The sequence below is a fragment of the Python bivittatus genome, unplaced genomic scaffold, assembly GCF_059951505.1.
Source record: "Python bivittatus isolate LINGU-HERP-01145 unplaced genomic scaffold, Pbiv_v1 ctg000340_np1212, whole genome shotgun sequence".
Lineage (NCBI taxonomy): Eukaryota > Metazoa > Chordata > Lepidosauria > Squamata > Pythonidae > Python > Python bivittatus.
The window spans coordinates 28,285,338-28,312,360 of NW_028277056.1; the positions used below are offsets into that span (position 1 = coordinate 28,285,338).

The 27,023-nt window shown below is 37.8% G+C and overlaps 1 protein-coding gene across 1 annotated transcript in view; it reads right to left on the minus strand.

Annotated features, from left to right (window-relative positions):
• Positions 1 to 575: 575 nt before the first annotated feature.
• GAP43 (growth associated protein 43) overlaps positions 576 to 27,023 on the minus strand; it is a 78,178-nt gene continuing 51,730 nt past the window's right edge. Inside the window, exon 3 of the mRNA XM_007433062.3 lies at positions 576 to 1,381. Coding sequence (XP_007433124.1) covers positions 1,293 to 1,381 — 89 coding nt within the window. The 3' untranslated portion in view covers positions 576 to 1,292. The remainder of the gene's footprint in view (positions 1,382 to 27,023) is intronic.

Genomic DNA, 27,023 nt, shown 5'->3' on the forward strand with positions numbered 1-27,023 from the left:
TAGCTAAAGTAAATATAAAGTCTCTTTCAAGCCAAGCTTCATGACTCTTCATGACTTCATGGACATATCTATGTAGTTTTCTTGGCAACAATACAGAAGTGGTTTGCCAGTCTTCTTTCATACCATGGAAAGAAAGACCCTACCTCTACAGCAACATACATTGAAACGTGCTATCCGTCCCTTCAAATAAGATTTGATGAACAAATCAAATTAATCCTGAGGAGCACTAGAGAAGGGAGATTGGTAACTTTGGCACAAACTCCTTTCCAATTAAGTAAGCAATGGCTTCCTCTTGTCGTGATACATTTTACATAAATAGTTCTGTATCTCAAAACATGAATATATTCTGCCTGTACTAAGGTACAATACTTACTATCCTACTACAAACAGAAATCTCTCTATATCTGATTGACAGCTGCGTTGTAGCCTTTCCTATGTACGCACTTCTACAAAAACAAACCCATACCTCTGTTTATAAAAATGCTACAGGATAATTGGCTCCAGCTGTGGTCTTGGTCATTAAAAACTGCTGTAAAGCATTTTTCCTTAAAACATACTAGAATGCATCGGAAACAAAACATGCCACAGAAATGCATCACAGTGATATCATTATAATTACTCTCCTTTATTATCATTTGTCAATTTGAAAAAGGAGCCAGGAGTCACAAGTTACGCTAATTGGCACATTTGCTTTATTTTATTTTATTAAACAAACTGGGCTTGTATTCTCATTCTGTGTTTTTCCTTTTTCTCTTTTTTGCTTTGTTTGTTGTGTCTCCTATAGTTCATTCCATCATCACATTGAAATGGGGAGAAAAGAAAAATGTTTGTTCTTTTTTTTTCCTCTCTCTTAACTCACTCAATAGGTTTGGACTCCTCAGAGGAACATAACATTGCACACACACTTGGAACAGAGAAAAAGGGGGGGCAGGAGAGAGAGAAAGAGCGCACTCGTGGTGGGCAGACAAACACACACACGCGCAGATCAAACAATTCTGATACAGTGCAAGAATTTTCCCAAAATGATTGAATCATCATTACCAAAAAACTCGCCATAACAACACCAAGAAACAAAATGTTTAAGCCACACTGTTTGACTGGGATTTTTCCTGCTTTTTTTTTCTTTAAATGTTTGCCACACAGAGAGAAAAGGGGCGGAGGGGGCAGAAAGGGACAAAGAGGACAGACAGATTTACAGGTGAAAGTGGGAGAAGTAAGATTGGAACCAGGAAGGGAGGGAAGATACAGGAAAAAGGAGGGGGGAAGGGCAAGAGGAAGTCATTTCTTAATGTTCAGGCATTTTCTTGGTCCGCCTTGCTCTCATCTTCTTTCATTTCTTCCTGCAGGGCACTTTCAGAAGGTTTGGTTTCTTCTACAGCATCTATGAAGTATAAATATAAAATTGTCAGGAAAGGCATGAATTGAATTTGGTAGTTTTGTTATTTAAAAAAAGGAATGGCAGGAGTGCAAAAGAAACTATGTCCGGGGGCTGCATATAGTCTACCAGCATCACTTTTGTGATCATAGCATCCCTAAGATGCGTGAAGGCAAACTGTGGGTCTCTTTTTGCATGTTGGGTGAGTGGGGAGAGCGTTGGAAGGACAAAATGGGTGCATTAAACCTTGGTCATGGTCAAGGCATCATTTCACAGCTTAGAAAGCTTAAAATCACTCTCAACAGCCTTTACAGTACTTACTTTCAGAATGCCACCCTTGACATCCCATGTAAAATGATGCAACCCTGAAACTAATGGAAGCTGTTGAGCACCATCATCCATGGAATCTGAAAAGCTGCCAGAGCTCCCAAATTTTCATCATTGGCATTTAAGTGCCACTTTACCTTGCTTGATTAGCTCTTTTTTTGGCTTTTTTTTTTCCTTTTCTGTACAAAGAACCACATTTCTGTAGCAATTATTGCTTGCAGAGAAATTATCTTGCATTTCTTTCTACCAGTCATCAATGTGATGAAAGAGAACAAGTGTTTAGAAGAGGTGCAACTCCCAGATAAATGTAAAGAATCCTACCTGGATCTCTATACAGATGCTTCCAGTCAATGTTGATAATGCTGGGCTAGATGGGCAATCAAGTACCTCAGATAAATTAAATTCTGATATTCTTTTTTATGTTTATATATTTTGTAGAAGACAATGAAACCAGAATAATTTTTATAGTAAATTAATTATACTGACTAATATTAAAGTTTAAGGGAATGAGAGGCTAGCCTTTTCAGTAAACCAGACAAATTAAGCAACTAGCATTTCAATTTTCTAGAGAAAATATAGGAAAATAAAGGGAAAAATAGCCTGGAAAATTTACTCTGAATTAGAATAATCTAGTATGAAGAGTTCAATAAATGAAATTAAATTGGGAACAAGTCTTTGAACTAAGGGTCTTCTTTTGCATTTATTCCACTTAACAGTTCAGCTAAATTATCTCAAATTTTTTAGGAGGTCCACTTGGAACACTTATTCAGGTTTGGAATTTTTACTACATTTTTATTAATTTTAGACTCCCTAAATTTTACTTTGGAAATAATAGAAGACGACACTAACCTATAAAAACTATTTGCAAATTATGCCCCACCATACACATCCCCAAAACATCTGTTCTGCCATTACTGAATATAGGATTTTGGGCCAAGTTAGAACTAGCACTAAATAGCACTATCAAAACTGTATTATGCACATCATAAATAAAGTGTCTGATCCTTTCTGTGGATGCATTACAAGGACTTTTGTTGTTGTTGTTGTTGTTTTATATTGTTTTTTACTAGTTTCCCCTCTAAATATCTCAGTAAACTACATTTACTTTTAATAATCATTTCTGCCTATTTGTTTCTAATTGTAGATACATCTATACTTAGAGCACTATCAAAACTGTATTAAGCACATCATAAATAAAGTTTCACACAGCTTTCATGCTTTCAAGTACATGAAATCTAAGGGGAGTTCCAAATGTTGATACTCTAACTTCATCATGTAGTTCTCTGTATGGAAAGGATCTTGGGTAGATATAAACTAGCATGGCTTCTTGAGAATATCTACTTCTTGTGCACTATACAGTTCTTTTGAAAGGCAAGGATATTGTGGACAAGCATTTATCAGTAAATGAATCAGAGCTATGAATATAGATTTAGGTGTTTGAAAACCAAGATGGGCAATTTTGTTTCAAGAAAGGGCAGCATTCACAGCTGACTTCAACTGCATTACATGTTAATGGCTTGTAGGCTCTGCTCCAAGTGCTTCTACCGCCGTACACTGCTGAAATTAGGTTGAATGGATTTCCGGTAAAAGACAATCTCTTGGGATCAGCCCAGCTCTTTTTGACTTGCTTGGATTAATTAAATTGGAGTAGACAACAACACACTGCCTTTGTTATATTTCCTCTCTTTCTTTTTGAAGGCTGGTGGCTTTTGGCTTTGGCTTTATACTTGTGGTGTCCTTAGAATGATTAAACATAATGGCAGTACATAAAAATAAATAAATAAAAATCATTTGTAGCCCTGTGGATTCTGTATAATAGGAAGGTTTGTCTTGGAAGGTTTGTTCATATAGTTTTCACATTTACAGCTGACATCATTCATTCAGAAATAACTATGACAATTTCTTTAACATTCAGCATCAAATACTTGATTGGTATGTGTCTCCCTTTGTTCAGACTATCAAGAAAGCAGACCATTGTCTTAAACTCACTTTTCTGTATCTGCACTTAGTTTCTAAAGAAAATCTGTGGTCAGCATTTTACCAGGCAAGCACCCTTTAAAGATGGGTTGCCTTTGGCTGTGAGTAGTTTAAAAAGAGTTTTGCATGAGACAGTCCTGTTACTCACGTTGGAGGAAAAAAAAAAAACAGCCTTACTATTTGTTCAGTTGTATATTTCTTTCTCAGACAGCGTACAGTACATGTTCTTGCAATGACTAATATACGTGAAACATTAATATCAATACAACACGTTTTTTAAAGTAGGGCAATAATAATTTAATAATGTATTAAATTTTAATAAAATGCATTAAAATGTATTAAACTTGTATACAACATCCCAATTTAGCCAAATGATTTCTTAAAGGGATGGTTTAAACAATTCCATAGCAAAACCTGCTTTGCACATTCTCATGGTTTCTTCATCTAAGAAAGAGGTTATTTTGGAATGCTTGAGGATTCTCTTAGCAGTGTTATTGTGCTAATTTTTTTATTGGGAGGACCAGAAGATGCTACACTGGAGGTGTTCTCTAGTACCCATCTTTCCATAAGTCTGAAGACGTCCTGGCTTATTGCACTTACAAATCAGAAAAAAACTCCAATAGGAGGAGTTTCCCCATAATCTCTTTCCATGGGATTCGATTGAATAATAGGTAGTCCCTAGTTTAAGAATGAGTTCCATTCCCATGGTCTGTCCTTAAATCGAATTTGTATGTAAGCCAGAACAGTATTATTGTATAATACTGTATAAGTAATATTGTGTAATGAACTCTAACCATTGTGTATTTAACTCAAATGATTTGAGTTAACTCAAATTTTGCTACAATAGGCTACTATTCCTAACTATGGGTTGTCTGTAACCCAGGCATTCTTAACCCAGGGACTATCCATATAGGAAGCCAGGGAGGCTGGAGACTGCTGGAGTGATGATTGTGCAATAAAAGACAGGATATTCACCCACATTTCTTCATCCCCAGTCAGCCTGTAATTAAGTATCTTGTTCTTTCACTATAATGCACCACATACAAACACACACATTAAAAAATCTCCATAAAACTCTTATACTTTGAAAGAAATTTCAAAACCAAATTCTTTTTACATCAAACTGAGGTACTAAGAGAAAAATCAACCTAATGCCTGGCACTAATTATAAAAATTGAGTTAATTCAGGGCCAAATGCAACTCTGTAGGCTGCACATTCCATAGGGAGACAGAGCATTCCAAAAATGACCTGGAAAAGGCCTTTTGCTTATACCTCATTTCTGAAGTGCAGTATCATCTTAAATACTGTCTCTGCAAAAATTCTGAAGTTGGGAGGATTCCTTCAGATACCCTGAACTTATTCATTATATTTTCTATGCCTATTTTATTTATTTATTTATTTATAAATCAAATTTATACACCACCCATATCACTATCAGTGATTCTAGGCGGCTCACAAATGAAAGACATAAAAACATTTAAAAACTACAAAACACATTAAAAAAAACTACAAAGTTAAAAGATGGAGAGAGCATCCTCAAGGCACCAGCCATTCCCAGTGTTGGAAGCCCCCATTGGATCCCCAAGCTAGTTTGCAGAGCCAGGTCTTAAGGCTCTTCCAGAAGGCCAGAAGAGTGGGGGCCAATCTCACCTCAGGGGACAAGATATTCCACAGAGCAGGGGTGATGACAGAAAAGGCTCTCCTCCTAGCCCCCAAGACTCTAAATAAAATTAGATTTTATTTATCAAAACCTAATTCTTATCTATTCATAAATGTATTCTTTTACACTTTTTTCCTTCATGTACAAATTCTGGAAAAACACTGTTTTCTCACTTGTTTGATGTAATCAGGATCCCAGAATATCTTTATATGTCCTGCATAATGGGAAAGGTGGCCTTAAAATTCTACAAGCTATACAACAAATTATTCTCACATATTCGTATCTGGTCTTGGCACAGTAAGAGTTATCATAGGATTGATAAGAGAAGACAATGTTGTGTGAATGCATGAGAATAATGTTAGATTATTCTGGTGCAAGGAGATAATCTGGTGCAAAGGGTGCAAACTGTTTTATTGAAGTGTGAGAACATTTCAACATGTCACGATGGAAGTAGAACAAACTTAATGGATGACATGCAGACCTGAAACTGTAGTGGATTTGTACAGCTGACAAAATTGTTGGAAGAGAATTTTTGGAGTCACACAAAAGCCCTGTGCAGACATCATTGGAAAACTAATTTATTTATTGCTTGTACCATTTTATTTGGAGCAAACCTACTGTTCGTCTTTGCAACTCATCATTGCAGAGGATGTTGGCAAGATTTTCCTATTGGTAGAAATGCTCACTCACCCCACCTTCTAAATTAAAGGGAACAATTATTCCCTCTCCACTCTGCCAGATATTGGGAAAAGTTCCCACTTGTGAAAATGTTGACATGTTATTCTTTCATCATCATAGTTTATAAGAGGTTTGTAATGCAACATTTGTGATGAACGCCATCCACCCTTTCATGATTGCTGGATATTTGCTTTTGCATGCCAGATTTGAAAGACAAAACCCATAAGCAAATCAGTTTGATTTGATGATACAGAAGGCAGTTATGAGCCGCCAGTGTGTTAACATTTTTCTTTCCAAGTTTAAAGTTGAAACAAGAACTATCAGGGGGACAACTTACACTAAGAAAAATATTTCTTATTATATGATTATTCCATATCTTACAAAGAGAGCAACTAGAATTCAGTTATAGATTGTGCAAGGTGTGTTATCACTTTCCATTACAAAACTCCAAATAGCACAATGAAGTGAAAATCCTTTAGACGAGATGCTTCAGAGTGTGAAGAAGTATGTAAGAAGCAATGGCTGGTGTGGGTCTTCCGGGCTGTAAGAAGCACTTTAAAAAAAATGTTAAAACAGTAATGTCTTTTTCCAGGCTCATGCTGATAGTTTCAGAAGTTGTTCCTGCTATGCTTCAAGTGTTAAGTCAGGCATATAAGCACACATATGAATATTAGGGCTGTGCAAAGCATTTAAAGAGATGTTTCACAAAGCCGGTTAGCATGAATTAAGTATCTGTTCTTGAAGTGTTAAGGCAATCCTTTTGTACATATTTGTAAATGCACAGACAACCAGGGACAGCCTTTAAAGAATCTGTGCAAACATTCCAGATAACATAGATGCTTTAATGCTAGGAGGAAATAAGCTTTGCTTACACCAACATGCTTTGTCAAGCAGCTTGTTTTAATGCTTTGCAGGCTCCCCTAATGCACATACTCCCATACACACTGACAAACCTCTCAACCCCTCTCTTTCCTGGTGAATGAATCTTCTGTCCCATATAGCTGAACTTGCTCACAATCACTGCTTACCTGCTCCATCAGGGATGGAAAGTCTCACTGATTACTCTTTCCCAGTGTCTCAAACCACTGGTACTATTCAAACCATTGTGACTACAGTAGCAGTGAGAATGAAACAATCCTGGGTAGGGGCACAAGAAATAAGGATGCTCCAGCCTTCCCTGTTGAAGATTACTACTTCCCCACTACATGCTGTACATTAGTAGTAATCTGTTCTCCAGTATTCAGTTAATGACTATTGCCCAGTTGCTGACCAATTGTCCTCAGTTTACAGGCTGATGTAAGAACACTGAAGAGGATGTTGGGCTAGATGATCTCTAAACCATCTTCTGACTCCATCTGACAGAAAAGCAATACATACATAAATAAAAGTTAACAGAGTTAAAAGCAATTAGCTCAATAACATTGCTTGAAAATTGCAAAATTAATGCAAAGGTGTTGAGTGCTTGCTTCTCAGATACACAACACTTTATGACTGATCTTAACTGGATGCAGCAACCTCTTTTTCTTTTTTTCTTTTTTTTTTGGAGAAGATGCACACACCCCCAACTTGAAATTTGTTTCATAGTAAACTTATTTTCTTCAATCTAATGAAAACACAAATGAGAAGAGGGACCTTTTTTGCACTATCCTGATAGATGCTTCATGTTTTCCAACCCATTTACACACTCTCCAAAACCCATCCAAGCAACCATCCCCCTGCTTCCTTAATGTGAATAGTTGGGTGGTTTACTTGGGATTCTTTCCCTTCCCACTTTCCTTTTACAAAACCTGTGGAATGGAATCTCCATACACGTACGTGTGTAGTAAATAGAAAGGAAAGAGGTGGCAATGCAGGATATGTGCTTTTGTATGTAAAGGGCCGTGAAGGGAAAGCACAATGAGAGCTACTTTGCCAGGCATTTTTGCTTGTGTCTAGACACCAGCTGCCTGGTTGCCATGGAAATCCTCCAACTTTGGCTGATAAGCAGAAGCAGTAATGCCTCTCCAGAGACATCACTCAAAGGGGGTGGGGGTGGGGGTGGGGGGTGGAAGAAGAAAGAGAGAGAAAGAGTGATGCTGTTTGTGAATACAGTGCCTCACCCTTGTTATAACAACATTCAGTTTCTGGGAACCTGGGGATGGTAGCCTCGCCCGTTTGCTTCCAAAGCCACTTGCAGTACAGAGAAAAGCCTGACAGCTGAGCAAAATATTGGGGAAATGCTGCACTGCTCATTTCTGAATGTTTCCGGCCCCCTCCCATTTCCAAGTGCTCATTCACCAGTACCATCAAGCTTCTTCCATCAGCAGACACCTTAATTGTACTGAAAGAAACACCCAAGGGAGGTGGAAATGGCAGACTGTCAGGTGCATTTAGTGCTATTCAGAGGGAAGTCTCTCCCTGAAGAATGCCAGTCTCTCCCTCTCCATTTGCTCACCAGTTCTGGGGAAAAATAACACTCCCCACTCAGCAACTGTGGTGCTGTCATCTTGAAAGCAAATTTTATCAACACTCTTGTTTCAGTTCACTCAGTAGGTAGGTGAAAGCATGCAAATGCCTTGGGATGCAGTGAGATGCTCAGCAGCATAAGAAGAGCAGCATTTCAGGTAAGACACCAAAACACAATTTGTTATTCTCATGAATTAAGAATCAGGATATAAAAGCCCCATAAGAATATAAGAAGAGACTTGCTGGATCAAGCCAGTGGCCTATCTAGCCCAGCATTCTGTGTCACAGTTGCCAGCCAGTTATATTGTGGAAGTTTACAGGCATGGGCAGGAGAATGGTAGACCACTTTCGCTATTGTCCAGCAGCAATCAGTATTTAAGATATGCTGCATCTAGTTGAGGGGCAAGAAACAGCTACTGAAAACTTGATCCTGCATGACTTTGTCCAGTCCTCTCAAAGCAACACCAGATTATACCAAATTCCACAGTTGAATTGTACACTGTAGGAGGGGCCATCTCCATGAAACATACCAGCCCATCCTTCTCCTCAGCCTAACTACTTCTTAGTGCTATTTCAACCAATTCACTAAGCAGCATAAAGAGAGAAGATTATTTCAGGAATACAAGATAGACTTTCTGGGGCAACACAGAGACAAAAGAGACTGATTTCGTGGGACTGTTCTACTGTCCTTCAGCTTTCCCTCTTGAGCAAGACAGCTCAGAATGTTTTCTGAGATGAAGAGTAAAAGGGACACACCTCCCATTTCAGGTACAATAAACAACACTGGTTACTTAAACTTATTTCAACACTGGCTATGGGACACATCTTTCAACACACCTGAAAGTAATACAGTTATTTATGTCACTTCCACATTAGTGTTTTACATCACTTTGGGATTGCTTCCAGACTGACTAATCTCAATGCACTGTCTGTCTGTTTTTGGAGCTCACTTGGTTTATTTTTGAATCTGCTCTAGTTTATTGAAATTGCTGCATAGCTGGCATTTTTGTTTCAATCACTGTAGCTCTAATGAACTTGTTAGGCAATCCAATTTCTTCACTCTAACTCCTACTTCCAGGCTAAAACAAGCCATTTCTCTCTTTTTCTTCCCAACCCCAAAGAGGCTTAGCTTCCTGTTCCTGGATCTTGTCCTTTATTTCTACCTCTCCATAACCCAGCCACTATAGACATAGGAAAAGCTTCTTAAAAACTTTTTGGCATGCTATCATTTAACCATTGTAGCTTATTGTGGGGAAAGGAGGCAGATTAAATGCATCTGATGAATGGTGGCAAAACACATATGAAGTAATTTGTGTACTTTGTGACTAGGGATATCTCTAGGAATGGATACTGAGTAGATTACATTCTTTGTACTTTTCTCTAGGACAACTGGAAAGTGAGCATTGGTTGGGTAATAGTGTTCTCTGGATTCCAAGGTCACCAGAAATAAAAATGATTGAAGGTCAGATTGAAACTGCTTTGTGAGCGTTGGGGGCTGGAGAAGCTGGTGGTGTGGAAGTGCAGGACTGCCAGTAGCAGTCATAGCTATACCCTCCAATACTGCGTTATTGCTGGCTCAGCATCTGCTGCCTGAGACAGTAACACTTCGCTGTTCAAAGTGATAGGGCTGGCTCCAGACTTGAGTTGTTGATCAGTAAATCTAATTATGGATGATGGCTGTAACATATTTATTTGTCAGCACTGAAGAAAATGCAATTAAACATGCATTCCAAGTACATATGTACAAATAATTCCTCCGCAGAAGACAGACATATTTAATACTCATTAAAATATTCACTAAAACAGGTAACCAGAAAGAATAAATTCAAAAATGTAGTGTCACAGTCTGAAAAACCAATGACTTTTTGCCCATTATTGTAAATTCCATTATTTTTGTAAATGTATGATTTCATTCAAAAAATCACAAAATGGTTCAAATTATTTAAGGTTATGGTCAGACAGGGTTTTGAAATATTGCAGATGCTAAATATACCAAAGCATATATATGCTAGATATATCAAAACATTTCCTTCATGTTCAGAATTTAACTTTTAAAATTATTCAAAACAACATTCTGGTGGTTGTTGATATCCTATTACCAAAAAAAAAAAAAAAAAGAAGTCAGAAGATTTGAAAATAGCAGGAATATTATTTTCTGGAAGTCCCAACACATTTTAATCACATTTATTCTGCAGGTGAATGAATGTCAAAAGAGCAAGTTTCATTCTTCAAGCATGTAGATTCTATTCAGAACATATTCATTCTTCAGTGTTTGAAAGAATCAGTTGATTAATGCCCTTTTGGGGGAGATGTGTGGTATACCACCCAGAAAGCAAAATCATAAAGGAGATTAAAATTACGCCTAGATGGCTTCTGATTCAAAATAGCTTTTCCATCAGGCATGCCTTGATGCATAGAGTTGTGATGGGCTATGGATTCCTAGTCATGTGTTCTTCTAATAGAAGCACCTGCGGGATATTCCTACCAAGTCTGGTTCTGATTTTATCAAAACCACAGCTGTGAACTGTTTTTCACAGCATGACTATATAGGCCTAGATATGTTTCCAGCTGTGGGATGACATCTGGCAGCTGGCAAAATAATGCAGCTTGTATGAGAGCTTGAAAAGCTATTTCTACCACATGTGGTTGCTTCATAGAGATTTTTATTTTCTAGTTCTTTGGAGTGATTATTTTTAAATTCTTGATTGTGTTTGAAAACTATAAGGACTTGAGCTAACTTGGAAGCACTGAGATTCTTATTAATCAGATGCAGCCCTGTTCTCTTTCCACCCACATGAATAAAACTTTAATTTGCCAGTATGAGCAAAACTAGATAAAGAATGAACAGGCATCCTCTATAGTTGTGAATGTTTTCCAAAGTTAGGTTTGGGAGAATTTTTCCTGCCAAACTCTTCAATGACTGGGCCTTTTTAAGTGATGGTCCTCAGTTAGTGATGCCCCTTTCTAGACAGCTCTGCCTATTTCCATTTTTCTTAAAGCACTAGACCTCACAGCCTTTTCAAGCCTTTGCATGATTGCCAGTTTATATCTTAAAGTGATCTTTACCTCCAGTAAACATTTGAGTTCTTTTAATAATAACTTATTTTTATATCACTACTGGTTTCTAATGAATTTCTAGTGCTGCTTTCAATGCTGATTTTATCAAAGTGGATTTTATGGAAATGTTGTGTTTTATCTATATGTAAGCTATATATGTAGCTACATATAAGGCAACTAATGCATAATAAATGAATAAATAATAAAATTTAACACTGTCTTATCAATAGTTTACTTAATCAACATATTTGTCAGATAACTTTTCTGAAATTTCTGTGACAGGGGCTTCTGTTGAGGCTTCCAAATAATGCTTCCAATTATATGCTTTCATAATTATATGTTATGTAGTCATCCATGTGTTTGTGAACACACCTTTTATTAGAATTTAGAATCCTAACTGCTTGTTGTTGTTCAGTCGTTAAGTCATGTCCGACTCTTCGTGACCCCATGAACCATATTGCGCCAGGCCTTCCTGTCCTTCACTGCCTCCCTGAGTTTGCTCAGTTTCATGCTCATTGCTTCAGTGATGCTATCTAACCATCTCATCCTCTGCCGTCGCCTTCTCCTTTTGCCTTCAATTTTTTCCCAGCATCAGGGTCTTTTCCAAAGAGTCCTCTCTTCAGATTAGGTGACTGAAGCATCTGAGCTTGAGCTTCATTATCAATCCTTCCAATGAGCAATCAGGGTTGATTTCCTTTAAGATTGGCTGGTTTGACCTCCTAGCAGTCCAGGGGACTCTTAAGAGTCTTAAGAGTCCTAACTGCAATGCCATAAAAATTGGGAGAGAGAGATTTCTTCATAAGTCCAAAATAATATTGATCTCTAACAAGGAAAAATGACATCCTGGGATGGGTGATAAGATGATATTTTTTCTTCTTTTTTTCCTAATATTTTTACCAGACTGAGTAAGAGTCCTTTAATGATATTAAGGTATCATTTCGCCACTGTCTGTAGTAAAGAGGGGAAAGGAATGATGCCAACTTAAAATTTCAATGTAATTGTTATAACAACCTGCTCAAACCTAAGGCTAAAATCAATGGATTATTTCTGAGCTTCCCTTCTGCCTTGCTGACAAATGACCTACTTGGAAACAAATTCAGCTGTGTTAAGAGCACAGCATCAAATATATCAATGATCACAGCAATGTTTACATCCAAGCCATATGGGTGTAAACTACATAAAATTAATGGGACTGATTTCAAAGTAAACCTTTTTTAGCCTGCAATCCTATGTATGCAAAACTTCCAGCTCCATTCAACACAGATAAGTATGCATAATTTTGCTCTATAAAATAAAATTATGAAATAAACAATAAACTAAAAATAGGAATAAAAAGAAGGAAAAGGTATATGTTGTAGCAGAAAAACAGCAATAAATATTTTAAAAATCATTGTTTCTTAGACTGTTTTTATAAAGCAGGTTTTTGCTTGATGCCTGAAAACCTTAGGTATTGAGACTGGAGTGAGGTCCCTAAGAAGAGTATTACAGAAGCTGGCATCATTCTTGAAAAGGACCTGCTCCTAATGGTGGCTCAACTCACTAAATAGAATTGCATGGTACACTGAATCACACATACAGTGCAGAAAAGGTATGCGCATCCAGAAGATCTCCAGGTATTGAGACTTTAAAATATAAGAACTAGTACTCTAATTTGAAAATAAATAAATAGGTAAGCAATGCAGATGGATCAAACATTGGAGAAATGTGTCATATTGGATCAGTCCCTGCCAGCAAATTGGAAGTGGCATTTGGTACCAATTGATATAACCAGCAGTTATCTCAATCATAAGATAAGATATGATGAAATAGCATTAGCTAAGAAATTTTACCTTCCTATTTATAGGCACTGTGACATACTACCTCTCACTAGCTTGAACAGTTATATAGGTAAACACTGGTCTAATGAATTGGAGGTAGGAAACTATGATTATCATCATGGACATGTCCTAGCACAGATTCTTGCCTATGCTTTATCATAACTTTTTTTCCCATTTCTTCCATTGCTATTTTATCATTTCTGTTTCTTACAGCTCTCATCCCAATTGCTTAAGGTGCATCTGACCTCCACTGAGTATAAGAAAGTTCTTAGGAGACAGTATTATGTTCTGAGTATTATATCATTGGAATTGCCAGTTATATCAGCATAATATTCTACAAGAGAGATTCAAAAATGATCTGTTTTTCAGACAACAACATCCCTATAAACTGTCTACACATGCAGAATTTACTAAATTAAAGCATCTTTTCTTGGATACATTGGTTTTCAGGTGCCATAACTGCCATCCAAAGTCCACGCCGCCTGTAAATAATGGGAGTTTGAAGTCTAAAACATTGTTAGGGAACCAGGTTGTTGATAATAGTCCTAAAGTCTAGAAGGGTAAATACAGTATGGATACTGAACTGTTATTTGAGAAGTAGATTAAAATGTAGGATTACATGGTGTACACACATCCTTGAGTCATCTCCCTATTCAAATTTCCATTGCTCTTGCAAGTTTACCAATGGTGCTGCTACCACAAAAGAATGAGAACAAAGGTATGGATTTGTATGAAGTTGTATAGTGTTAAGTCAACCTTATCCAAAATATTAAGAGGAATGTGCAGTGGCTTCTAATTTGCTATACACCTGTAAGCTAACTCATAGAGAACTCTGGTCAGACAGGCATTCTGATACCAGTATGCATATGACGGTTTTCCTTTCCAACTTCCACTAAACTAAGGCTACATACACCTCCTTGAGTTCCCAAGAAAGTCATGACATTGAGTATAAAGTAAAAATAAATAACATTTGTGTTTGCTCTGATTCACTTCCCTTAAAAGAATAATCATTATACAGAGAAATCAGAAAGGACAAATTAAAAAACTTGGCCATGGTACTGGTAAAAGGTTGAGAAAAATAAATGGAATAGATATTATTTGTTTAGAACTCAACCTGTTCTACATGCAGAACAATACCTTCCAAGTGCTTACATTTAATAGGTACAGAAAGCATTTTCTTCTCATAATATGTATTATTTGTCCACCTAATCCTCTAAAGTCTGTACCTAACATACCATATTTTTGTTTTTGTAGTAGATATTGTACCTCAAAAGCCAAGAATGAGGGGAACAGTGATCCAGAATCTCAGAATAAAAAAAGTTTATTTGTGTTTGTGAGAGCCTGGAAAATATAGTAGTCTGTAATGGACAACTGCATGGCTGAAGATTTTAACAATCACATATTGCAGGTATGTCAAATTTTTGTTGCTTTGAGTTTTATCACCAAGACCCAATTGAGAGCTTTCGTAGGGATACTACATGTGAATACAAAGCATTAAGAATTTTCATTACAGGCAAGTATTCTGGAGTTTTCTACTTAAATTCTCTTTTATGCCACTGAAATTAATGACCCAGTTGATAATAATAGAAAGAGCAGTAAAATGGACATTCTCAGCATGTCAGAGTCTTAAAAAAGCTTTGAGATGTCTTGGGTTCCCACTTTGGAAAGTGTTTAGGCTGACATGCATAAAGGAGAATCTTTTATTGAAGACTTGTCCACCTGGTATTCAGTAGGTTCCATCATTAGAAATAATTGTTTCCACCTTTTCATAATTTCATAACTATTCTTGAGCAGCTATTATTCTTATGGGACTATATTATGGGATCACCAGCTATGAACTGGATACTGTTTTAATGTTACTACTATTGCCATTAATCTCCTTTAAAAAGGATCTAATTTTATCATAATAAAAAAAAAACTTTTAGAATTTGAGCAATAGATCAGATAAATCTGAGTTTTAGAAACCTATATCCTAATTTGTGCAGACAGAAAAGAATTTCCATCTCTGTTCATATGAGAATAGTTAGCCAACCACATAGCAGTTAGAGATTTGCAATCCTGTTTTCACTGCACAGTCTTCCACAACGTTTCAATTGTCTACTGAATTCAATCTCAGTATGATAGCTCTAGCAAGCCTAAATTAGTATAATGATCACTGCAGCTCCTTCATTATCAGCTGAATCCAGGGATGTCTGCAGGGTATGGTTAAAAAAAAAGTCAAGATAGCAGCCATGACAATGTGATTAAAGCCCCACCCATTTTTACATCATGGTTGGGGCTTCAATCACATGTTGCAGCCACCATCCTGACTTTTTTGATAACAACTTGCAGACATCCCTAACTGAATCCACACATTAAAAGAAAAAAGAAAAAGTACTATTGCTATCTTCTCATAGTAAAAGCCTAGCCTTTTGATCTTAGGACCACATTAAAAGTTCTGTGTTTGTTTTTTAAATTCCTGATAACTGCTAATTCTGTTATTTTTCATCAGTTGTGGTTCTAACACTATCCAATATCCTTCTCCCCCATAACGACACAATCATTTTGGCATCCCACAATACAATGGGTGTCAGAACTAAAGAAACTCAAGTTTTGCAAAAGGTGAGCTTGATAAAATACCATGTCACCTAAATGACAATTAAAAGCAATATGACACAAATGACAGAGAAATATCTTCCAATTTTAAAAGCAATATGACATGACAGTTCCTATTGTATCAAATAAGCAGGACAACCCAATTCAGTGATCTACATAACTCTATTCTTGTGAAAGGTAATAGCTTAATGAAAGGAAGAGCATAAGTCAACAAGAGAACACACAGACGTTTCTAGGTTCACTCTTCAACATCTCCAATTACATAATAATGATAACTACAAAATAATGACATGAAATATAGCACAAATTAATCTTTTAAGGCTATATCAGTGTTGACAAGCCACATAGAATCAATGAACAATTAACTATAGAAAAACAGTGTAACTTAAAAAAAAAAAAAAAAAAGGAAATAAGAAAATGCCTGGAAATTTATATCAGAAATGAAAATACACAAGAAAATGGTTCTAAAGTCCAATTCCTAGCTCGTTTATCAAAATCACCTGTCTGCTACTGCAAATCAGTTATTTTTTTTTAAAAAATGCCTAACTATGACCCTTTATACATGAGGATTAGTTAAAAGAATTTTTAGCTAATCCTCATGCATAAAGGGTCATAATTCTTTGCATCTGGATAAATTCCAAACACTGTTGATATAGCCAAGGGGAAATCATTCATTTTTATAAGTATTGATTGTTGTAAATTAATGTTGAAATCTTATGAATTTAAAACAAAATGTGAAAATAATAGAATAATCCCAAACCATATGAGTTAATGTTTCAACTCCTGAACTGAACATGAAGAATAACAATCATTATTTAACATTTTCTAAGGCATCCAATATACCCAAAACAGTATTTTTCAATTGCATTAAGCTAAAAAAAGATTAGATTCATAGTATGTAAAACAACACGTTACTGATTAGCAAAATAAGATATCTGAAAGCTATTCCAAAGGCTGCATAAATCACAGCATACAATCAAGTATACATTGGCCTTTAACCTGCATGCAATTGGTTAAACTATACTAAGTAGCAGATGGGGCCAATAGAAGTCCAAATTAAATTGTTTCTATTTTCATTTCATTAAAATAATATGATTATTTATACATATTTCATAATTTTCCTTTTTGTCCTACTGAAAATTACAATTCAGTAGCAACTTTTAGAAATCCCTTGGGGCCACTCTCAAGCTTTTTGCAATTACATGCAGCCCTGAGGTTTCAAGCTATGTACTTCTGGAGTAAATAATTAATAACAATTCCATCTATTTTCTTCAAGTTCATATATAGACAAGTTACTGCTTTAACAGCCTCAGCAACTTTTGCCAATAGTTTTAATAAAAAATATGGAATTTCAGAGGCAACAATGGCATGAGGATAAAAGAGTATAAATAACAAAAACTGAATGAATTGGCAGGAAGTACACTGAGATAAAATAAACTCTGTTTTACTTTCTACAAAAGTTTTTAAAATGGTTAAAATATGGCACCAGGCATTTGTGAAGAGCAAATGAAGGGGCAGGAATGAAGTTTCAGGCTGACTGAAACATGATCAAAGAATATCTATTTACTCTGAATGAATTTCCCTCTCCAGGCTCATATGCAATGTATCTTGTAGCACTCAAGAAACTTGGTGGGTCCTGCATTCAATGTTTTTATTAATGATTTGAACAAATAATTGAAGAAAAACTTGAAAGACTTGAAAGAATTAAGGGAAAAATTAAACTTGGTCTAATCAAATCTAATCTAATCTAAACTGCAAGCTGTCTTTGTTCTACCTTCTCTCTTTTGGGGAGAGCAGAGCATCTCTTCCTGGCTGCTTCAAAGCCAGGTAATACTTGGGATCTGGAACTGGAGTTCTAGAAAATAGATTGAAATCTGGGAACTAGTAGAAACTAAATGCAAATCAGAATTTTGATTTGTTTTATGGAAAATGATTTCAGTTATGGAGTCTTTGTTATCCTATGTCCTGTTTCATTCTCACCTTGTTCTGTATATGCCTATGTATACATATTCCAGAATGGGGACCAGCCACTTAGTTAAATCCTCTTAAAATCATTTATTACTTTCTTTCACTTGCCATTATCCCTTTGACTTTCAATTCCCATTAATAACTTTGATTTATGTAATGAAGACTTGAATTTCTTACTGAAATAATTTCTTTCATTCTAAAGGATTTTAACTTTAGCACACATTCCCCCATTCAGTTGGGCTGCAAAAATGAAAGGGAAGCAGATACAGGAGATTCGTCACTTCCCTCCTGCTCAGTAAACCAGTGTAAAGAAATTTTTTTTCTGAAATAAAGTGGACTGTGACATCATTTAATAAATAGGATGACCCTGGGGGTTGTGGCAGAGTTAAGAGGATTGTGGGAGAGTGAAGAGGATTGTGGGTGGAGTATCTAAATACAGCCTTGAGGAAACCAGAAGGCCTTGTGCCTGTGTACTCAATCATAGAAGTAGAGTGAATCCTATAAAATTGTTCATCGTGAAAAAAAAATTTTAGAATAATAAATGTATGGTAAACTGAATGTAAGTCAGTGTATGATATTGCTAAACCCCGCCCCCCCCCAAAAAAATGATTAATGAAACTGTATACTGCACCAACAGAGGTATGTTCTCCAAAACACAAGAAGTACCATTCCACTTCACTCTGCTCTGGTCAGATCCCATCTAGCACATTGTGCTCAGTTCTGGGAAACAAACTTTAAGAATTAGAACTGATTCATATAAGGCCAGGATTTTCAAGGTACTGGAAATTAGCCATTATAAAAACACTTAAAGGACCTGGGAATGTTCTGCTTGAAAAGGAAAAAGGAAAGGACCTTTCAGATGTGTGAAGGATGTCACATGAAAATACAGTTATTGGAACACAAATATCCCTTTTTTGATATTTGTGGTGGAAGCTATTGCCAAAATGTTCATCAGAATTAGCAAAACAAATAAATAATTGGGGACTGTTTGATTTGTTGATTTGGGAGATACATTCTGCATTCTACCCCATGACTTACCACTGCTGAGCAAACATCCCATTAAAAAAGTAATCAAGCATGTCTGGTTATTCTCCTTCATGACGTCATTAGCAGGCAAATCATATAACATTAATGCACTATCAGACATTACAAATGTAACTCTTTATATGATAATCAGTAAATAGATTAAATCTATATTCCTACATTTTATCAAAGATAAAATCTTTTACCCCATTTGTGTCAAGGAAGAACCATACAGTACCCACAACTAACTTTAGCGTCTAAAAGTGAAGACAAGGGTTTATATGGATTTATTAGTATGGCTAAGATGGAATAATCAACATAACAGGCACAAGGCCTCTGCTCCCACAACATGCATAAACTAGTTAGCCAGTCAAAACTTGATAGTAGTGATTCTGGCATCTTATAATCACACTGAGTAAAAAGAAAAAAGAAAATAAAATCACTCTTTTAGATTTACTGAATCTCTATTCATTTTCTCCAGAAAGTGCCCAGCATGAACCCGTGCACCAGAAGACAACTCACATAGTATCATTACATGATTAAGTCCTTTCCACTGGTCAGGGAGACAACAGTAGGTATGTTTAGCCCCTGCAGTTAATCTATCTTTGGGAGGTCTGTTCTATACTGCTGTTTTTTTCATTTATTATTTATTTAAATTTATTGGCTGCCAGCTCCAGTGGACTCTGAGTGGTACACAGAACTGAAAAACAGCTAAAAATATTAAATCAACAGGCAGCCTGGACTAAAATGCCCTAATAACAAAATCCACAAAACAAAAACCAGGGGCCATTAAACAAATAACAAACATCCACCCCAAGTCTAGGGCCAAAGCCAGACTTTCAAAGCTTTCTGGAACACCAGGAGAGAGTGTGCCATTCTTACATCTGGGGAAATGCTGTTTCAGAGGGTGGGGCCGCAACAGAGAAGACACACTCCCTAGGTCCCACATGATGGCAACATTTAATGGAGGGGACCTGGAGCGCATCGACTACTGGAACAGAAGGCAGGCAGAAAGGATTGGAGACCAGCGGTCCCTCAGACATACAGGCCCTATGCCATATAGGGCTTTATAAGCAGCTTGCATTGCATTGGTGACACATGTGTACACCAAGAAGTGCCCATTACTGCTCGCACCACTAATTTTGAACCAGTTGTAGCTTCTGGGTGGTCTTCAGGGTCACGCCCATGTAGAGCACATTGCAATAATCCAATCGTGAAGTGACCAGGGCATGAGTGACTATCTGAAGGGCCTCCCAATTGAAGAAAGGGCACAGCTGGCGCACAAGATGAACCTGTGCAGGGGCCCTCCTGGCCACCATTGCCACCTGGTCTTCAAGTAGTAGTTGCAAGTCCAGAAGGACTCCCAAGTTGCGCACCAGTCTTGACTGGGAAAGTGCGGCCACATCCAAGACCAAAGATGGTAATATACCCGGCCCAGGGGGCCCAAGCAGCCACAGCCACTCAGTCTCGTTAGGATTAAGCCACAGTTTGTTCTGCCCCATCCAGACCCAAACAGCCTCCAGACACTGGGTTAATACATTGACAGCTTTATCTATGCCACTCAGGGTGGAGTTGTAGAGTTGGGTATCATCAGCATACTGATGATACCAAACCCCAAACTGGCAGATGACCTCACCCAGTGGTTTCATGTAGATGTTGAACAGGAGAGGGGAGAGTGTCGATCTAGGCACCCCACGATTTTCCCCCCTCCCCAGGCAACACTGCAACCAATTGTTGAGGAAGGAGGTGAACCACTGGAGCACTCCTAGCACCCACAACTGGTCCAGAAGGATACTGTGGTGGACAGTACTGAAAGCCACCGAGAGGTCACTAGGATGGATGCACCATCCCCATCCCGGCTCCTCCAAAGGTCATTGGCAAGTGTAACCAACACTGTCTCTGTACTGTACCCTGGCCTGAAGCCAGACTGAAATGGGACAGGTAATCCGTTTCCTCCAAGATCCTCTTTAACTGTTATCCAACCACCTTTTCCACAATCTTTGCCAGAAAAGGAAGATTGGAAACTGGCTGATAATTCTCCCACAGGAAAGGGTCCAGCAATGACCTCTTGAGGAGGAGGCGTGCCTTCTTTAAGGACTGTGGGACCACCCATTCTCTCAGAGGCTGAAACCACCACATGAACCCATTCTGTGATCACCTACTGGGCTGCTTTAATAATCTAACAAACAGGTAGCTGGACTAACAGACAAAAGGACCTTGTCCACTTCCTCAGGTGTAACAGAATCAAACTCAGTCCAGATAATATCACAAGACTGTTCCCTGGGCAACTCATTAGAACTTGCCAGTCAGAGTCCAACTCCAAGCAAATCTGAGCAACCTTGTCTGCCAGATAGCATGAATATTCCTCACCATGGCCCTGGATATATTCAGTGGCCCCCTTCCAATAGGGAGTGGGTCACCCTAAACACAATAAGGGGGAGTAATAGCGACGTTTTGCCACCCTTATTGCCACAATGTAGGCACGAATATGGGCTCTTATTTGTGTTCAGTTGGATTCGCTCTTTGACGCTCTAGGCATCGCTTCTGAAATTTCATCTCTCAGAGCTCTTCAGAAAACCAAGGAGCACCCTGAGATCGGTGCACAGAGAGAGGCCACATAGGAGCAATCTGATCCAGGGTCTTCATCACATGCCTATTCCAGGCTGCAGCCAAGGCCTTGGCCAAAGTGCCTGACAGGTCCTCAGGAAAAACCTCAAGCTCCCTCTGGAACCCAAGAGGGTTCATCAGTCACCTGGGACAGGCCAGCCAAATAGGCTCTCTCTCACTGTAGAGGTGGGTGGTCTCAGAAAGTTGGAGGGCAACCAAAGAGTGATCTGTCAGTGGAAACAGACTGATGGTAATGTCCTCCAATACCAGATCACACTATAACTGTCCCAAGACAAAAACCAGATCTAGCGTGCAACCTCCAGAATGTATCGGGCCTTCTATCATTTGGGACAGGTCCATGTTGCCACAGAAGCCATGAACTCCTGAGCTGCTCTGGACTCAACATCACCAGGTGGCAGGTTAAAGTCCCCAAGAATCATCAGCCTCAGGGACTCCACCACCAACCCAGCAATGGAATCCAGCAGCTCAAGCGGGGATGATGCTGGGTAGCAGAGAGGGTGGTATATCAGCAATAATCCCAACAGTTCCTGAAGGCCTAACTTAAACCAGAGAGTCTCACATCCAGTTATCTGTGGAGGAGAGCCTTTAAGAGCCCTCAATGATTCACAGATGACAATAGCCACCCAAACCCACTTCCCTGAGGTCGCAGCTGGTACCAAACCTGAAACTCTTAATACAGGCATATTCCTGAGAGGGGACCCCCAGGCCCAGGTCTCAGTTATGCATGCCAGGTTGGTAACTGTCATCCACAATTAGATCGTGGATGAGGGCAGATTTATTACATACTGACCTGGCATTCAACAGCAGCAGCCAGAGCCCAGAGCCACCAAGGATCCATCTACCTGGTCCCAAGAGTGAATGCTGAGGGCCAGACGTCAGGATCTCTCACAAACAGCATAACAAGCATCTCCAAGTGCGGCCCACCCCCAGATTCCCACTCATTTGGCAACGAGTTCTGCCTTGGAGAGGCTTTCTATACAAAAGCATATATTTTCATGTTCATTAAAAAAAAAAAAAAAGCAGTTGCTTTGTTTCCAAATTATTTGCCTTTTGCTATAAACATGGGTTAAAATGAAAGCACTAATATGTTTTCTTTCACCAGTTAATCCTGTGTGGGAGTAATTTAACAGAAAATATCATCCTTTAAAAGAGAAATATGTTGTTCATCTGACAACAGATGCCATCTCACAGTGATCCTGACATTCAATCTCTACATTTCCTTAAACAATTTTAGGAGCAAGCAAACTAGCACTTGGTAGTAATTCAAAGTGTTCTGTTGAACCTGTTAGCTCACCTGTGTAGCAGTAATGGCATATATTCTCATCAAAAGTAGATGAGAAACACTGATTAAGTTCACATTATGCACTGCGCTATGGTATATTTAGTCATGCTCTGTTGGAAAATCCCAATTGGCTAGATTTGCAAAACAAGCTAAAATCTAGTAAGACACAATACAATCAATGGGGCTTAATCCTTAAGACTAGAGTGAGCAACTTATCAGTAGTGCCAGTCATACTTCCATCCTTTCCAGTAGGTATTACTAGCCAAAAAAGTGCATGTAGTAGTCACTGCTTCAAACAGAAGTGCTACAGAACAAGTTTCTATGAGGCTGCTTAGAAGTTAATCCTATTAAATTCAATATAGCTTACTTTCTGTTAAGGGAAATAAGATTGCAGCTTTAACCACATTGCACGAGTTTTTTCCCAATATATTTGGTCTTCTATTAATACCCTTAAAAAAAAATAGATATACACTGTAAGTAAACAAAGTGAAAAATACATAATTTAGCTTCAAATCATATACTCCAGAAAGCCAACCTCTGCTGTGAGGTATTGCAAGAAGTACTATGGAAACACAGATGCAAATGCAGATTAATGCTATTTCTCACTGTGATAATTTTCTGCACCTAGTAATGTACAAAGTAAAGTAAGATGTCGTTTAAAAAGAAAACAAAAAACAAGAAGTTATAGGGATTTTAGATGGAAAGAACTTACATTGCTTCTTGTTGCTTTTAACATGATAAAATGGAAGTCATATCCAGCTGTACGTTGTTACCACCAAAAGCAACAGTCTGTGTTTCCATCTCCATCTTGAGACTTAATTAAGGTGAAACATGTGGCATGACATCACTGCACTGCAAGTTGTCCAGTCCCAACAATCACCAGCCAATGAAGAAAAACAATGGCAGGGCAGCTCGCTGTGCAGTGATGTCACACTTGCATCGTGTATTTTCCATTACTGAAATGTGGTCATACAGTCAAGATGATAATTTAGACTACAACTTTTAGAGCCAACAATGATATGCAATCTGTAAAATATTACATAGCAGATTTGAGGGAGGTTCTATAAACTGTCTTCAGCAGGAGAAACATTGATACATTAAATTTTTAGTCATTAGAATTTCAGCTGAAGAATGCAATATATACAGTCCATGAGTTTTCTTTAAAAAGTGGTAATAATGTGAACATTTCCAGAACTATTTTTCAGAATGTCCTAATGCCCTATACAATTGGTAACTGCTTTAGCACATTTGCTGGATTTAAATTTAAACACAGTAAAAAATAAGCCGAGATGCCACATCACGATAGCTTTACCAATTATAAATATTTTCTCTCAATGGCTGAAAGCTTTAGTGCTGAATATTTTATTACAAAAAGGAATTGTATAAAATACAGTTACAGTGGAATCCTCAGCATATTTACTCATAAATAAGCCCAACTGAGTTTGACAGAAATTACAGGTAAATATGTATCTGGCATTTACCAATTTTATTGCCTTGCATATTATATTTAAACTTCATTTTTAAATTATCTATGTTTGAATATACAGTATGTATCTAAATTATGATATGATAGTTCAATTATGAATAATTACTTTATGCTCTTTTAGCAGGTCTAAAGAATTATGTATAAGACACAGAGACAGATGTCCAGAGTATTTAAGTAGCATATTGCAAGTGTGAAATGGTACTGAATTTGTTGGGTGGAGGGGAATGTTATCTTGCACATATTTATTTCTTACATTTCTATCCTGCCTTTCCAGTAGACAAGGTGCTCAAAGTGGCTAACAATAATATGCAAAAGTTATCATTAAAGCAGTAATAGTGATCAAATTAAAAAAAACATCAAAATCATAATGAAAGAAAGCATATGTTTATGGAACAAGTAAAAATACAAGCCTGAATAAAAATGTTTTGCCTGCTTATTGAAAGACAACAGACAAAGAACTAGCCTACATTTCATTGGCAAATAGTTGCAAAATGCCTGGGCAACTCTAAGATTTGATTTCCCATGTTCCTTCTAAATGTTTCCCTAATCATGTCAAAACAGAGAGAGATGGGCTTTCATATCTCTTGAGGATCTGAAAATTTGACCAATATCAGGCTAATATCAGGACACTGGGGACTGAATAGCTCATAATAGTACTATTGTCAGAAAAGCTGTTGTATCAAAATCCTGATCAATATCGGGCTGCAGCATTCTAGATGACCAGGAACTTCCATTACTCTCAAAGACAACTCCACAAGAGCACAGTACAAAATTTGGATGCAGCTTGTGACCAGGAGTTGACACAATGCAGTAGCCTTAGACTAACTTCTTTACTGTACAAACACTATCTTCACCCCTTGAAAACCATCTTTCTTGGTTACTATCAAAATGTGAGATGTAGGTTTAGAGGTGAATCCAGGGAAAACTTCAATCCTATTGCTTTTTAGCCGCTATTATTGTTCCAGTTAATATTGTTATTTTAGGTTGCCTTAAAAAAAAAAAACTCCAGTAATTGCACCAACACCTTTGTGGTTCTGCAGGAATACAGATAATTTTGTGCAGATAGTGTTGTTAGTTCAGCTTCCAGGAGAGTCCAGTGATTTAAATGTTTAAATTTATTTTTCCCAGTGGAATCCAATACATATATTCATAACAACTTGAATTCATAACAACTTGATTGTATGGTGCACAGATCATGAGAAATAGCCTCAGGGAGGGAAGGAAGGAAGGAAGGAAGGAAGGAAGGAAGGAAGGAAGGAAGGAAGGAAGGAAGGAAGGAAGGAAGGAAGGAAGGAAGGAAGGAAGGAAGGAAGGAAGGAAGGATTTCCTGATGGGAACCTATCTGTGGAGTCTTTAATGCTCTCTGAGCTTGGTTGTTTGCTTGCAGACATTTCATTATCTGACTAGGTAACATCATATACAGTGGCTTCCCCTGTCAGTGTTGGTGGGGGTGTGGTTTTCTCCTTTGTAATTCCTTGATTAGGGTATTGTTTTCTGCTTGATTGTTTGTCTGGTATTAATCCCTGTTTATCTTGATGTTGGCTGCTGGAGAGAATGTGTTTTGGTCTTTTTGTTTCCTTTTTAGCTTTTTTATTGTCTCTTTTTTTATTGTCTCTAAGAAGGAAACAAAAAGACCAGAAGACAAAACCATTGTATATAAAAAGGGAGCAAACCCCACGCTCACTTGTACTGATGATGCTTGCTTATTTATTTATTTATTTATTCATTCATTCATTCATTCATTCATTCATTCATTCATTCATTCATTCGGCTTGTATGCCGCCCATCTCCCCCACGGGTGACTCTGGGCGGCTCACAATAAAAAGAAAAAACACATGTTACCTAGTTGGTAATGAAACATCTGCAAGCAGACAACCAAGCTCATAGAGCACCAAGGACTCCACAGTTCAACCCTGAGCTACACACATTCTCTTCTATGGGAACCTATCTTTCTGAGATCAAAAGAAAATCTGAAAGAAAGCTTGCAAATGTGTCCATGGTTTACAATCCCCTAAAAAAGAGAGGTAAAAGTAGTTTTGGAAGAAATTAAATATAGAGAGCAAAATATTGTCAGGAAACAATTGAGGAGTTCAGTGTTTTCTATACAAATGAACCAGATATCACAATACTTGAATAAATTACTATTGTAATTGAGTTCTTGGATTATATCCTATCTCTGAATTCTAGTCTTCAGTGGGAGTGTAATCCATTGAAACAAGACTGACCTAGGATTTCATAATTTGCTTTTTGATTGACTAGGAGTACTTGTGGATGACGTGGATTATCCCAATCTCTTCGAATCTGGCTTTAGGCTGTGGGATGGAAATGTCATTAGCATTGGTCACTGTGGTAGATGAGCTTCACTGATGCCTGGATCATGGTCTGCACCCATTCTGATCCTATTGTACCTCTCAGCAGTGTTGATACTAATAACTGTGATGTTAACCAGGGCATGAGTGACTATGAGAAAGGCCTTGTGATCCAGGAGTAGCCACAATGGTGCACAAGATGAATCTGTGCAAAAGCCCCCCTAACTGCATTTGCCACCTGCTTGAGCAGGAGCCATGAGTCCAGGAAGACTCCCAAGTACATACCAGCTCTGTTGATGACACCTCACCAGACCTAGGAGGTCCAAAAACTCACTCCATCTTGCTAGGGTTGAGTCAAAACCAGTTCTTTCCCACCCAAACCCTTACAGACTCCA